The 13,211-nt window shown below is 45.5% G+C and overlaps 1 protein-coding gene across 2 annotated transcripts; it reads left to right on the plus strand.

Annotated features, from left to right (window-relative positions):
* The first annotated feature begins 371 nt into the window (after positions 1-371).
* znf687b (zinc finger protein 687b) lies at positions 372-13,150 on the plus strand. Of its 2 annotated transcripts, none has more exons than XM_018737940.2 (10): positions 372-423; positions 2,620-5,199; positions 5,606-5,895; positions 6,035-6,219; positions 6,396-6,572; positions 6,662-6,824; positions 7,442-7,783; positions 8,498-8,610; positions 8,734-8,836; positions 9,061-13,150. In XM_018737940.2, the coding sequence occupies exons 2-10, from the start codon at positions 2,640-2,642 to the stop codon at positions 9,685-9,687; spliced, it is 4,560 nt and encodes a 1,519-aa protein (XP_018593456.1). In that variant the 5' UTR covers positions 372-423; positions 2,620-2,639; the 3' UTR covers positions 9,688-13,150. The 2 variants fall into 2 exon arrangements, with proteins under 2 accessions (XP_018593456.1, XP_018593465.1); XM_018737949.2 differs by lacking the exon at positions 372-423 and adding an exon at positions 1,840-2,065.
* The last annotated feature ends 61 nt before the right edge of the window (positions 13,151-13,211 follow it).

Raw genomic sequence — 13,211 nt, forward strand, 5'->3', positions numbered from 1 at the left:
AACTAACCTTAGAAATAAGCAAAAGCGCCACTAGACACATTTAGTTGCAGGAAAAGCTGCAGCTAAACCTGTTTTGTCAACTACTTCGCTATTCCACTAAGCCCCAGACATGTCGCCTATTTGCGCACGTTTTAATGACTTAGTAAGTTCTGTTCCGTACGTCGCAGCGTCAGGTCCGCAAAAACAGTACTGATGACTAGTCAATATTTCATCCACTAAAGCAGAACGTTAATTCAGATATTCAGTGTAAAAATCCATTGTTAAAGCCTAGGTGTATTACAAATGTAGTTGTTACGCAAAAGAAAAAAATTAGAAAAAAAATTTAATCTCAAGAAAAAGACCCGAACAGGGCCTGCGCTTGTCATGTGACCGGAAACGCAACGACGTCACCGGAGTGAGGAAAGTCGGGAATCTGAGAACAAGGTAAACAAACGAAGCGTTTATCCCACGAAAATCAATATATTAACGTGCTTTTGCACCTGGGTTTGTGTATATAAACACACATAGTATTTGAAATACTATTATTACACGTTGAAATAACCACAAAACCCGATTTTAAAGAGCACAACGGCTGCTACTGAAGTGACCCCTCAGCTGGCCATGTTGTGGCTCAGTCAGGGTTCCTGGTGGAAACCGAGAGACCGAAAAAACCGAGAACGGAGGAGAAAAAAGCGCCTACAGTGGACACTTAAACATTATTTATTCGTGTATTTTCATTATGATTGACACCCGATCGACCGGATACCGCGAAATCGATTAGTGTACAATGTGTGTAAAATGGACGCTTTTTTTTCGGACTGCCGTGTGTGTCGTACGGGCGCTCAGCTGAGCTCCATTTTATTTATTTTATTTTTCTTTGGTTCCAGTTTTAGTCCCAGTGGTTGTTTTCATCATGTCTCAGTTTAAATTTTACAGGATTGTCGGCTGCTTAAGAGTAACGTTCATTGTCACCACACAGCTTTTTTCCCCGTGCATGATGATTTACCGCGAAATTATGTGGCGTCGGTTTGTGACACTTGTGGCACTCGCACAGCTTCTGTTAGGTTCATGCAACATTTTTATGGCAAGAAAAGTTTTTTTTTTCCATGACAGCAAGTGGTGTTACGCTTAGCACTGTTCCCTTTGAAACCTGGAGGTTGCAGGATCGAATCCCACTCTGCAACGCCCTGCTGACGACGTGATATTATACTCTGCTTCATAGAGGCACATTTATAAATAATTCATGATTTAGCAGAAGCTTTTCTTCAAAGCGAAGTATGTTAATGTTTGAGAGAACAGTATAAAGGTGCATTACAGAGAGAGTTGTGGATGCAGACAAAGGATTTCTGAGCATTGTCAGTTTATCTCATAGTACTGCATAAACCAGTATGCATTACACAAGTAGCTGTAATGTAGAGTTTTTTTTTTTTTAAATAATCATTAAAGAGGTAACAGTATGCATGTATCAACCACGAAGGAGAAATGAGTCCGAAATATGTCTTTTGAGATCCTTCTTGGATGTTGAGAGATTCAGCAGTTCTGAGTGAGAGAGGGAGGTCATTCCACCACATTGGAGCCAGACTCAGACACTTGTGTGATTTTGAATTTGAACCTCTTGTGAGTGGGACCACCAAGTGGGCAGAGGAGGCGCAGTACAGTAGTCTAGTTGGGATGTATCAAGCAGTCAGGTCTTCTTGGTTGTTATATCAATAATGGTAAAATATTAATAATATTAATAACCTGTTTTCACTACATGCCACTAATCCTCAGAAATATCTCTTTTTTTTTAAGCCATTGGCAGGTTGACCAAGACCTCAGTGTTTTGAAGTCAGAACTAGACAGCGTTAACATTTAACAAAATATATGTAATATATTTCATTCTTTCAAACATTTTAATTACATTAGGGATTTTGAGGGACCTTGTTGCAGTTATGTTTCAATATGTTTAGGACAAATACCGTAAAGCATAACCACTGTCCCATTTTCTCTAACATTATCGTTCCATGGAGCCTTACATCAAGAACTGTAAAAGAAGTCAGAATTATAGGCCTACACCAGTGTCCAGCCCTCTACGCCCAAATGAAATGTGAGATGTGATGAGATAACTTGTCATGTCATTTGACAACTTTCTTCTCATAAAAATCACTTCTGACAGTTATGAATCTTTGTGTCATATCACTTTTGGTTTTGAAAAAATAATAAGATGAGTAGCAAAAATGTATGAAGCTTATGCAATTTTTAGAGCTCGTTAGATATTTCCACCCATGTTTTTTCATAGCTAGTGCTACACAAGTCATGTTGAAAACCTGGTCCAGGTTCATAGATTTACATTTATTCATTTAGCTGTCACTTTTCTCCAAAGCAACTTGGAATGTTTACCCACTTAGAATTGTTTACCCATTTATACAGCTGGGTAATTTTATTGGATCAGTTAAGGGTAAGTACCTTGCTTAAGGGTACTACAGTTGGATATGGGATTCAAACCTGCAACCTTTTGGTCCAAAGACAACAATTCTAAGGACTACGTTACCAACTGTGGTTCATAATAGTTCATAAGAGTCTTATGATCCTTCAGTATAGAATTTATGTGTCTTTCATTTTTATCTAAAACCCATGTTTTATTTTTGTTCCATTTTTCAGTCATTTCTTGTTAGCCCGGCATGGGGGACATGAAGACCCCAGATTTTGATGACTTATTGGCAGCGTTTGACATTCCAGACATCGATGCCAAAGAGGCCATTCAGTCTGCTCCCGAGGAAGCGGAAGGCCACCACATCGGTGCTGGAGGAGTTGCAGGGAAATCCAGTGGCAACGGAGCAGGGGTTGGAGGGAATGGGAGCTCACTGTTAAGGCCAGCTAGCTCTCCAGACCACCACCATCATTCCCAAGCCCTAGCTCATTCCTCACAGGGAGACCCATCTGTTGTCAGTGTCATTGTGAAGAACCGGGTGCGTCCTGACACTTTTGGGGAGACGGAGGTAGATGTAGATAAAGATGACATGGCTGGTAGTGGAGAGGTGGTGGGAGGAGTTGGTGGAGGAGTTGTCATGGGCCCTAGAATTCCAGGCCTGATCTCTGAACCACTTGTTCACAATGGATTTGAGGCTAGCACTGCTTCCATGGATGCTACATTGAGTCAGGCCCAAGGGCAGTCAAATGGGGACCTGTGGGCACCCTGTTCTCCAAAAATAGCAAGTGAGGGTGGGGGAAATGGTATGGGTGTAGGAACAGCCAACACTACAAAACAAAGTGGCAATATTTTCAACAGACTTAAACCCCTGATAGCACAGAGTCCAGGGGACCCCATGGGGAAGGTGCGCAAAATGCTTCTCTTACAGCAACAACAGCAGCTTCAGGTACAGCAGCAAGAGCCCATATCTGAGGGGACATGTAGGGCCAAGGCCTCAGCCCCATGTGATGCTGGTTCTACCTTGGTTCCTGGAGTCTCAGTAGGGATGTCATCTTCTTTCTTTGCACCTACCATACCCATGCACTCCAGTTCCTCCATTCCCTCATCTTCTCACACTGTCAGTTCACATCTCGCTCACTCTGCCTTAAATGAAGGCATGCCAAACCCCTCTGGAGCACTCTCTCCATCTCCCCTGCCCACCTCCCAGCCATTCAATGGTAGCCAACAAGGTGGGTTCCCCCACTTGGAATTAGAAGATGAAGATTCAGAACCAGATCTGGGGAGTCCGTTGGTAATCCAGGAGAGCCCAGATTCTCCAGCATGCACTCCTCCAAAATTCTCCCGGCGCCACAGGTCACCTCCTCAAATTTTCAACACCACCTCTGCCCCTCCAAGTTCCTCAACGTCCACTTATATCAAGACTGAAGAGACTGCTCAAAGCGCAAGTCCTTCATTACAGGCCACTGCTTCCCAGAGCTGGCATGCTACACCACCTGCTTCCAGTCTGAACTCCACCCATGAAGAAATAAAATCTGAGCATGTTATTGAGGAGCGGGACTCACCAGAGAGCCCTGAGCCCGAGATGCCGTATAGTGCACTCTCCAGCAGTTCAGTATCTGCAGCCCCTGGTAGAAGCTCCAGTGCAGCTATGGGTTCCATTCCACTGGGGAAGGAGGAGATGGATGGAGGTAAAGAAAGGGAGGCTGTGGATACAAAGGTAAGTGGCACCAGGCATGTCAAAGCTGAAGCAGTGGAGGGAGAAAGATCAGAAGATGAAAAGATGGATGTGGAAGATGGCGAGAAGTTTGACACAGGCGATGCTGATGGAGAGAAACCGCCCTCCCAGGTGGTGCCTGCTGGAGCTGTTACATCTGCTGTCACACCTGGCACCCCCTCCAGGCCCCTCAAAGTGCGTATCAAGACAATCAAGACCTCCACAGGGGGAATCACTCGAACAGTAACAAGAGTGGCACCCAAAGGAGCAGGATCAGCGACTACAAAGGGGTCAGACTCCAAAGGTCCGTCAGGGGTACGCAAAGTCGCCAACAAGCCCAAGAAGGCCAGTGTCTCATCCTCTGGTAGAGAAGGCAGCTCTCAGCAACAGGGTGCAAAAGGCAGCATTATGCCCGTGTCAACGCTTCAGGATGCAAGCACAGCCATGCTTTTGGCTGCCAGCAAAGCACAGAACAAAATGGCTGCCTCCTCTGACAAGACCAAGGTCTCCGCTACAGCTGTCAGCATCACAAGAACTGCTGCTCTTCCTGCAATCTCATCGTCCTCCAATGCCGTCTCCTCTCCAAAATTTGGCATGAGCACCAGTGGGATCAGTGTGCGCCCAGTGGGGCAGAAAGTAGTTAATGGTGGCACTACTACCACCCAGATCTCCAAGCCAGCTTCAATAGTGAACAGCACTGGTGCTGTCATCTCCCGCAGCCAGTCCAGTCTCGTGGAAGCCTTCAACAAGATTCTGAACAGCAAGAACCTGTTGCCGAGCTACCGGCCAGACCTCTCAACACCTCTGCCACCCGAGTGGAGCCTCCCGCTGCCAGCCAATGGCTATCGGTGTCTGGAATGTGGGGATGCCTTTGCTCTGGAGCGCAGCCTGGCAAGGCACTATGACCGCCGCTCACTGCGCATCGAAGTCACCTGCAACCACTGTGCCAAGCGGCTCGTGTTTTTTAATAAATGCAGCCTGCTGCTCCATGCTCGCGAACACAAGGAGCGTGGACTGGTCATGCAGTGCTCCCATCTGGTCATGCGGCCTGTCTCCATCGAGCAAATGATTGGCCAACAGGACACTACCCCCATTGGTGAGTGATTTTAAAAAAGTGCACAAGTAAACAATAGGAATATTTTCCTCCCAAGTGGTGCTCATTTATTTGTAAAAATGTAGCTACATAGTAAGGCTAATGTATACCAATGATCAGTCTATGAATTTCCTGCATTCTCAGGAATTACAAGATTCATGACAAGGTGTCAGTGCTGTACTTTTTTTCTTCAGCTGCTACCTTTGTCTAAGGTTACTTAGAATGTTAGAAGAGCACATTTATAGAGAAATAGAAGACATAGATGAAAAATGTCAGTACACAGTGAGGATCCCCAGGGATCAAACACCGTGCTCTTGCTGGCATTGAGGTTTTTTGGCGAGCGTTTGGGGACTTTCAGTGAGATTTTCAGAGTAACCGTGGACTGCCACTCTGTCTCTGCCCTTTCTAGGAATGCTGTCTCCCTCCCTTTCCTCTCCATCCCTCACTTCCCCCTCCACAGCTTCTGTGGCTACAGCTCCTACCGCTGCAGCCCCCAGCTTGATGAAGGAGGAGCCGGCCGCTCAGCCCAGCCCTGTCCGTCGGGCCTCTGACGGCACACAGGTGCTGCTGCCTCTACCCTGTAAGAAGGGAGAGGAGTTGCAGTATAACGACTTCAAGTGCCCAGAGTGCCACACCCAGTTTGGGGGCAAAGCAGAGCTGGTGGCCCATTTCCAGGAAGTTAAAGCAGCTTCAAACACTGTGAGCTTGGATTTTTGCGTGCTTTACCATTGTCAGATCTCATGCTGTCAGTGTGGGAGGTAAAGGTTTATTGTTTTGTGCCTTGTCAAATGCTTGTGTGCATATAATGTCTATCGATTTATATATTCCCTCACTGCAGTCTTGCATGCTGTGCTCCCCGGCCATGATGTTGCCCAACGCCTGCAGTGCTTCAGCTCACCAGCGCATCCACAAACATCGTTCCCCCTATGTCTGCCCAGAGTGTGGAGGTACTGCCCGGCAAACCAGTTTCCAGACCCACCTGGAAGAGGCCTGCCTACACTTTGCACGCCGCATTGGCTACAGGTGAGTGCTGCCCTGTTTTATTACTTCATTCACCACGCTTTTACAGTACACATGTAGTAGCTTCTCTCCTGTACCTGTGCATGTATTTCAGCTTCAGTGTGCTTAGCTCTGAGCGCTTGCGTCAGACTGCCAGGCTGTTCCTGATTTCCCCGTGACCTTCGTTATGTTTCATGCAGGTGTTCCAGTTGCCAGGTGGTGTTTGGAGGACTAAACTCCATTAAGTCCCACATCCAGACTGCTCACTGTGAGGTCTTCCACAAATGCCCCAGCTGCCCCATGGCTTTCAAATCAGGCCCCATGGCCCAGGCCCACATCACTACACAGCACCCCACACTAGGGCCTGCCCAAGCCAAGTAGGTTCTGCTTTACGTCTTTCATTCTCTTCATGTTTTTGTATCTGTTGTGCATATTAACATAGCTGTCCCTCCGTCTTTTTCTGCAGGATGATATACAAGTGTGTGATGTGTGATACAGTTTTTACCCAGAAGCCCTTGCTCTATGTCCATTTTGACACTCATCTGGCCAAGCAGAAGGTGCACGTCTTCAAGTGTCCTGATTGCACTAAACTCTATGCACAGAAAGGGTCTATGATGGAGCACATCAAGGTACAGTATATCAACCCATATTCGGTTCGCAAAAGATCTGCCATATCTTGCTGCTGCCGTTCGTTCAACAAAAATGCAATATTTTCGGTAGCTTTCCGACATTTCTATCTCCTTGATTGCGTTAGTTGCTTTCTAAAAGGAGTGGCATTACATTTTGAGGTCCATGTTTGTACCTGTTGTCAGAGACAACAGGTAATTGTTTTTAAGAGCGTGCATTCTAGTCCCATAGATAAAACGAAATGTTAATGAACTTTAAAAAAATTTTTATATGCAAAACGGAAAGCTTTTGTAACAGGATTTTTGTAACAGAATGCTTTCCCTTTTGTTATTCTCTAGTGATGAGATTGTGGTGTCCACAAAGCCACTTATTTTAAGTTTCAACAGGATTACCTTAATGTAAGAAAGCTGTTCTAAAGTCACAGAAAAATGTTTAATACACTACCAAGATAAACAGTGCAGCCATAAGTTATGTAATCATGAGGGGAATTCCTGAAGCTGCACTGCAGCAGTGTTTGACTTTTCTTTCAAGGTCTTGCTGTGACACCTATCTCCCTGATCTTTGCTTTGTTTATTCTAATTTCCATCTAATCTCTCTACATCTGACCTACATTTCTCAGACGGCTCACAGGGGTCTTTCAGCGAAGCAGGAAGCTCCCACTACTGCCTCCACACTGGTCACCAGTGCTCCTCCCACCTCTGTTGCTTCTTCCAAACCCAAGTCCTCCATCAAAACTGAAAGTTCAGATGGGGAAGATTGGGCTGGGGAACAGGAGGATGAACAGGAAGAGGAGGAGCATGAGGCAGACCAGGAGCACACAGACAACCAGGCTAGTGCTCCTGAAGCTGCGCTCACAAGTGTCTCTGGGGCAGCGCCTTCAGAGTGGAGCTGCAGACAGTGTGAGACTCGCTACTCGGAGCGGGAAGCCTACATCTCCCACATGAGGAAGGAGCATGGCAAGGTCACTGGCACACTCTTGAAGCCTTATCTTGTAATGGTCAGATGTGTTTAAATGTATGCTGACACAGCAGTGCTTTGACCCACACTGGCTCTTGAAGAATAACAAAATAAATAAAGTAAGGATGATAGGCCAGCAGTTAGTGTACTGGTTAAAGCCATTGCCCTGCACTCACAAAACCAGGTCTTCAGTTTCACTGGCTGCAGTTGTACCTTTGACCGGGATACACACTCTGAATTGCTTAAGTAAACAAGACCCAGATTTATAACTGGGTAAGTTAAAAAACCTTGTAAGTGACTTTGGAGACAAATGTCTGTCATATGAATCAAACATCACAATGAATACCTACATAAAGCATATAGGTGTTTATACACCCAAGATGTCACACTAATCTAGAATGTTCATGGAATCATTTCAGACTCATTCCAGAGAGAAGTTTCATCCCCCACTAATATATATATATATACACACACACAGTTAGTGGTCTGTTCAAATGATGAGGAAGCTTTCTGCAGCAAAGCTGTTGGATAGGGTATTCATTTTGAGTTAAAATGGAATTTGTATTTTATCCTGCATTGCGGAATGACTTGTGGCCGCTGGGTCAGAGCACTGTATATTAGTCCACGTCAGCCAAGGATCCTGGGCATGAGTTCAGCACCTGTTGCACAACGTGAAATTTTGTGTTTTGACTGAGTTCCCCTGTAATGTCTCATTCAGTCAATGAAGAAGTTCCCGTGCCGCATGTGTGAGCGCTCGTTCTGCTCTGCCCCCAGCCTGCGGCGCCACGTGCGGGTCAACCACGAGGGCATCAGGAGAGTCTTCCATTGCCAGTAAGGCTTCCTCACACATTCTCAGATTTTAGTGATTAATTATAAAATGGTGTATGCACGTGTAAGAGCTAATTTCCCCATTTGCTGTTGAAGTCATTTCTAACTGTGTTTCACTGTGTGTAGGTATTGCACGGAGGGAAAACGGACGTTCAGCAGCCGACTGATTCTGGAGAAACACATACGAGTCCAACACGGAATTAGAGCACGGGACCAGGAAGCCCGACTGGTTAGAGTTCTCAGCTTGGTTGACTTAGTTTTTTTTTCCTTTAAATTATGAAAAGGAAATTATATTTTAGCAAATGTTGAATGGTTTCAGAACTTACTGGAAATGCTCTTTTTAAAAAGCCTGCAGTGTAACTTCAGTTTGGAGACTACATTCATGGCTTTACTACATTCATCTTTGCTTCCTGGTTTTGTTTGTGAACCTCTCCAATCCCTATTCCCAATCAGAGCCCTGCCCAGACCCGGAGGCGTGCAGAGTTGGGTCAGACCCGCAGCGATGGACCAGACAACTCCTCTGAGCAGGAGGGTTGTCGCAGCACCTTGGGGGCCGGCTCTGGCGAGGAAGAAGGAGAAGGAGCAGCAGGCAGTGGAGGCGAGGAGCTTACTGAAGGTGGGAGCCCTGCAAAGAGGGCCAGAGGTGCCGGGCCGATGCCAGAGGACACCACCTTCCGCTGCGTGCCCTGTGGTTTCTCCACAGAGGACAAGCAGGAGTTTCTGCTGCACATCCCCCAGCATCGCACTGATGGAGGTTCTCTGCAGTGTTCTCAGTGTGGGGCCTGCTTCACCTCCATCAATTCCCTCAGCCGCCACCGTTTCATTACGCACCGTGTGCGAGATGCCTCTGACCCCACTGGTTCTACCACACAGGCCCGTTCCCCAGCTGGTGCTGATTTAGCCTCAGCCTCCTCATCTCCAGGATCTCCCACCACCTCGCAGCAGGGACAGGATGCCGAAGGGCGGGTTGGCTGTAGGGTATGTGGCCGGCGCTTCGACAAAGCCTCCGACCTCAACACCCACTTTCGGACTCATGGCATGGCCTTCATCACCGCTCACAAGACTGACAAACCAGCATAGAGAGGAGTAAGAGACAGAGACTTTGGGATGAAAGATTGGTTAAATGAAGAGTGGGATAATGGAGAGCAGAGAGATGAAGTTCATTTAAAGTTAGCTGTCATCTGTACCAAGGCACTATGCTGTTCACTTGCAGTCTTGGAAGGCCACAGTCCAGCAGGTTTTAGTTCCACCTGGGCCCTGGACCACTTTGAGTGCTCAGACCTGCTAACTCCTTTTCTAAGGTGTTAGTACTGTAACTCCTTGATTTGTCGCTGTTGAGGAGCTAGGTTATGTAGATGGGTTAAGGACAGTTCCCGCTGAAGTTACTCAAAAAGTGCTGGATGTTTATGCAGTGGGAAAGGAATGTCTGGGAAGGAGCTGGAAAGATGTGTGAGTCAGGTGTGTTCTGCAATTCCCACCATTACTTCGCAAGGCCCAATAACAATAACTTCTCGCTGAGCACTTGACGCACACAGGGTGAGAGGAACACATTTCAGGTGGATCTCTGTGTGCTCTGTCCTTTTTCTCGTGATACACTTCACTTTTTTCCATGTTCAGATTTATTCCGAATTTTCTTCAATCTGTGCCCTGATTTGTTTTAAAACTGTACAACAAATACAGCTACAGAAAGCCTTAAACACTGTGTCCAGACTGCATAGCGTGTTGTAATGCAGCCCTGGAAATTCCCCGGTGCCATTTAGAGTCCGGGAATCACACTGTACCACCCGTAGTTTACCCAGTCTGAGGGACAGACAATATTTCACATAGTGCAAATATAAAATATGTTTAGTTCGAGGGATGCAGCATGGTTTTTCTTCCGGAAAAGCGGCCAGTGCCGACGTCCACACTGCAGAAGTTATCCACAAGAGAATATCTTTTATTTAAAGCATTGTAGCATAAAGCATTATAAAGTCCAGTATACATGATACTGTATTAATATTTGGTTATCTATGGTTAAGGTACAGGATACTAGGTAATGTATGATTTTATTAATGCATTTCCATTTGGATTCAAGCATTATTTATTAGAGAATTTCAAGCCCTCATTTTGCCTTCAGCTGAGATACATCTCGGTGTTGGGTTTTTGTCAGACACTGTATTCGTAGTACGAAAGCTGAGTGGAACTAAAACAACAAATATATTTTTTTTGGATTTTATTAAGGCAGTCCATATTCACAGCGGGAGACATGTTTTCAGTTTTGCACTTGGATGGTTAATTTTAACATCACTTGAGACAGACAAGGTTCTTGTTTCTTGAAAGCTATTCTTGCCAGAAAAATCAATAGGATGTTTGCATTCTCACATACATACAAAGGTGTATTTATTTGTTATAAAAACACAATGTGAAGTAGATTTGCACTCTAAATGGGGGGGGGGGGTCCTCACTGTCTCTGTTCCTTACAAGTTTTGACTCAAAAATGTCCATGTCCACTCAAGTAGAATCACATTCTGTGTAATTTGTCTTTTAGTGCAGAATGTATTAAAAAAGGTGCAGTTGACTGTGAATTAGCTGTTTTTTTTTTTTTCCTGGAAAGTTATGTAACATTTGAAAAATATCTTTGTGTGGGTTTGGGTGACCCAGAATATCAATGTGCTTCACAATGTGGAAACTTCCCTATAATTATTCTCAGTAGCTGTAAATCAAAAGGAGCTGAGTGTGTTGTATTTTTAAGTCTACAAGGGAGTTTTTAAATTGTATATTATAATGAAAAGTATTAAGACTTGTTTGGAAACACTGCAGGTAAGGGGGGTGGGGGGGTGTTTAATAACTGTAAAAGAAAAAAATTCTTTTTTATATTTTTAGTCTCCTTTAGTTACAGAATCAGTGCTAGTCATAAACTACATTTCCTCTATCCAACTTAAATGTGTGCCCCTGGAATGTTTCACATTTTTTTTTAACCAGATGTGATGTTTATGTAGAAAAAATATCTTGTTTCTTTTTGGTTCATCTGTCTTTGCTTCATTGCCACTTGGCTGTAATTATCAGTTTGCGTAGAATTAGACCTGGCTGTTTCTGAAATAAAATGCATTAATAAACGCACTGTTTTCACAGTAGTGTAATGTGCCCATTCCTGTGCGAGGAGATGGCTTGTAGCTGTGTCTGCTGGCTTTCGTGGCATCATAGCCAGGTAGCCACAGGAACCCTTTGATATTTTGTGTTCTTGCTGTTATTTATGGCTCTATACTTTCTATCTGTAAATTTGCAATGGTTTTAGTAACACTTTCAAGATACCTGTTGACAGGATGCTGCACGAGTGTATTTATTAAATTTTCAGAATTTAGATAGGTTTAAAAATAGGGTAAAATTTAATTTAATAGACTATTCCAGTGTACATTAAGCAATCCTGCAAAGACACAGGATAGTACAACACAACAGCTATAAGACATCATTCCTCACTCTGTGGGTAAACAACTGGCCGACAACCTGAATGTGCATTGCTGCAGGTTTGAAAAGGCTGGTCTTACACTTCACACCCACTGCAATCGACTATTAACACCTCCTGCCCCCCTCTCCCATTACTCAAACTGCTCTACTCTAAGGATCTGTAAAGAGGATGTGTGCTGGGGTCTTCCAGAAACAGAAGACAAGGAAAGCACCAGGACCTGACGGCATCTCACCTGCCTGACAAAGTCTGTCCTGACCAGCTGTCACCCATCTTCACCCAGATCTTCAAGAGATCACTGGAGCAATGCAAAGTCCCCTCCTGCCTCAAACACTCCACCATCATCCCAGTCCCAAAGCAATCCAAGATTACAAGGCTAAATGACTACAGACCTGTTGCTTTGACGTTGTAGTCACGAAGTCATTCGAGAGGCTGGGGTTGGCCTACTTGAAGGACATTGCTGGACCCCTGCTGGATCCCCTTCAGTTTGCCTACAGGGATGATGACAGTCAACATGGAACTGCACCTCAACCTGCAACGCCTTGACAGAGGGACTTATGCAAGGGTCCTATTCGTGGACTTCAGTTTGGCGTTTAAGACAGTCATCCCTGACGTCCTTCAGTCAAATTAATTAGCAGTTTTCTGTGCTCACTACCATCTGTCAGTGGCTCACCAACTTCCTGACAGACAGCAATTGGTGAGGCTAGAGAAATTCACTTCCAGCACCTGCACAATCAGCACTGGTGCTCCTCAGGGGTGTGTGCTCTCCCCACTACCGTTCTCCCCGCACACAAATGACTGTACCTCCAAGGACCCCTCCGTTAAGCTCCTGAAGTTTGCAGACGACACCACAGTTACAGGCCTCATCCCGGACGGTGACAAGTCTGCGTTACAGGAGGGAGGTTGAACAGCTGCCTGGCTGGTGCAGTCAAAACATCCTTGAGCTGAACACACTCAAAACAGTGGACATGATTGTAGACTTCAAAAGGAACCCCCCTGCACTCCCCCCCGACCATTCTCAACAGCTCCATGTCAGCCATGGAGTCCATCAGGTTCCTGGGTCCTACCATCTCCCAGGACCTGAAGTGGGACACCCATCTTAGCTCTCACTCGCACACAAACACACACACACACACACACACACACACACGTCTGAAATCAC

This window comes from Scleropages formosus, chromosome 18 (genome assembly GCF_900964775.1).
Source record: "Scleropages formosus chromosome 18, fSclFor1.1, whole genome shotgun sequence".
NCBI classification, from domain to species: Eukaryota; Metazoa; Chordata; class Actinopteri; order Osteoglossiformes; family Osteoglossidae; genus Scleropages; species Scleropages formosus.

Bases quoted from the DNA above. Each gene is read 5' to 3' on its own strand.
- znf687b (XM_018737940.2), top strand. From the start codon at position 2,640: ATGGGGGACATGAAGACCCCAGATTTTGATGACTTATTGGCAGCGTTT. The intron at 6,825-7,441 runs GTACAGTATATC...TACATTTCTCAG, and splicing joins CTATGATGGAGCACATCAAG to ACGGCTCACAGGGGTCTTTC. The intron at 8,611-8,733 runs GTAAGGCTTCCT...CACTGTGTGTAG, and splicing joins AGGAGAGTCTTCCATTGCCA to GTATTGCACGGAGGGAAAAC.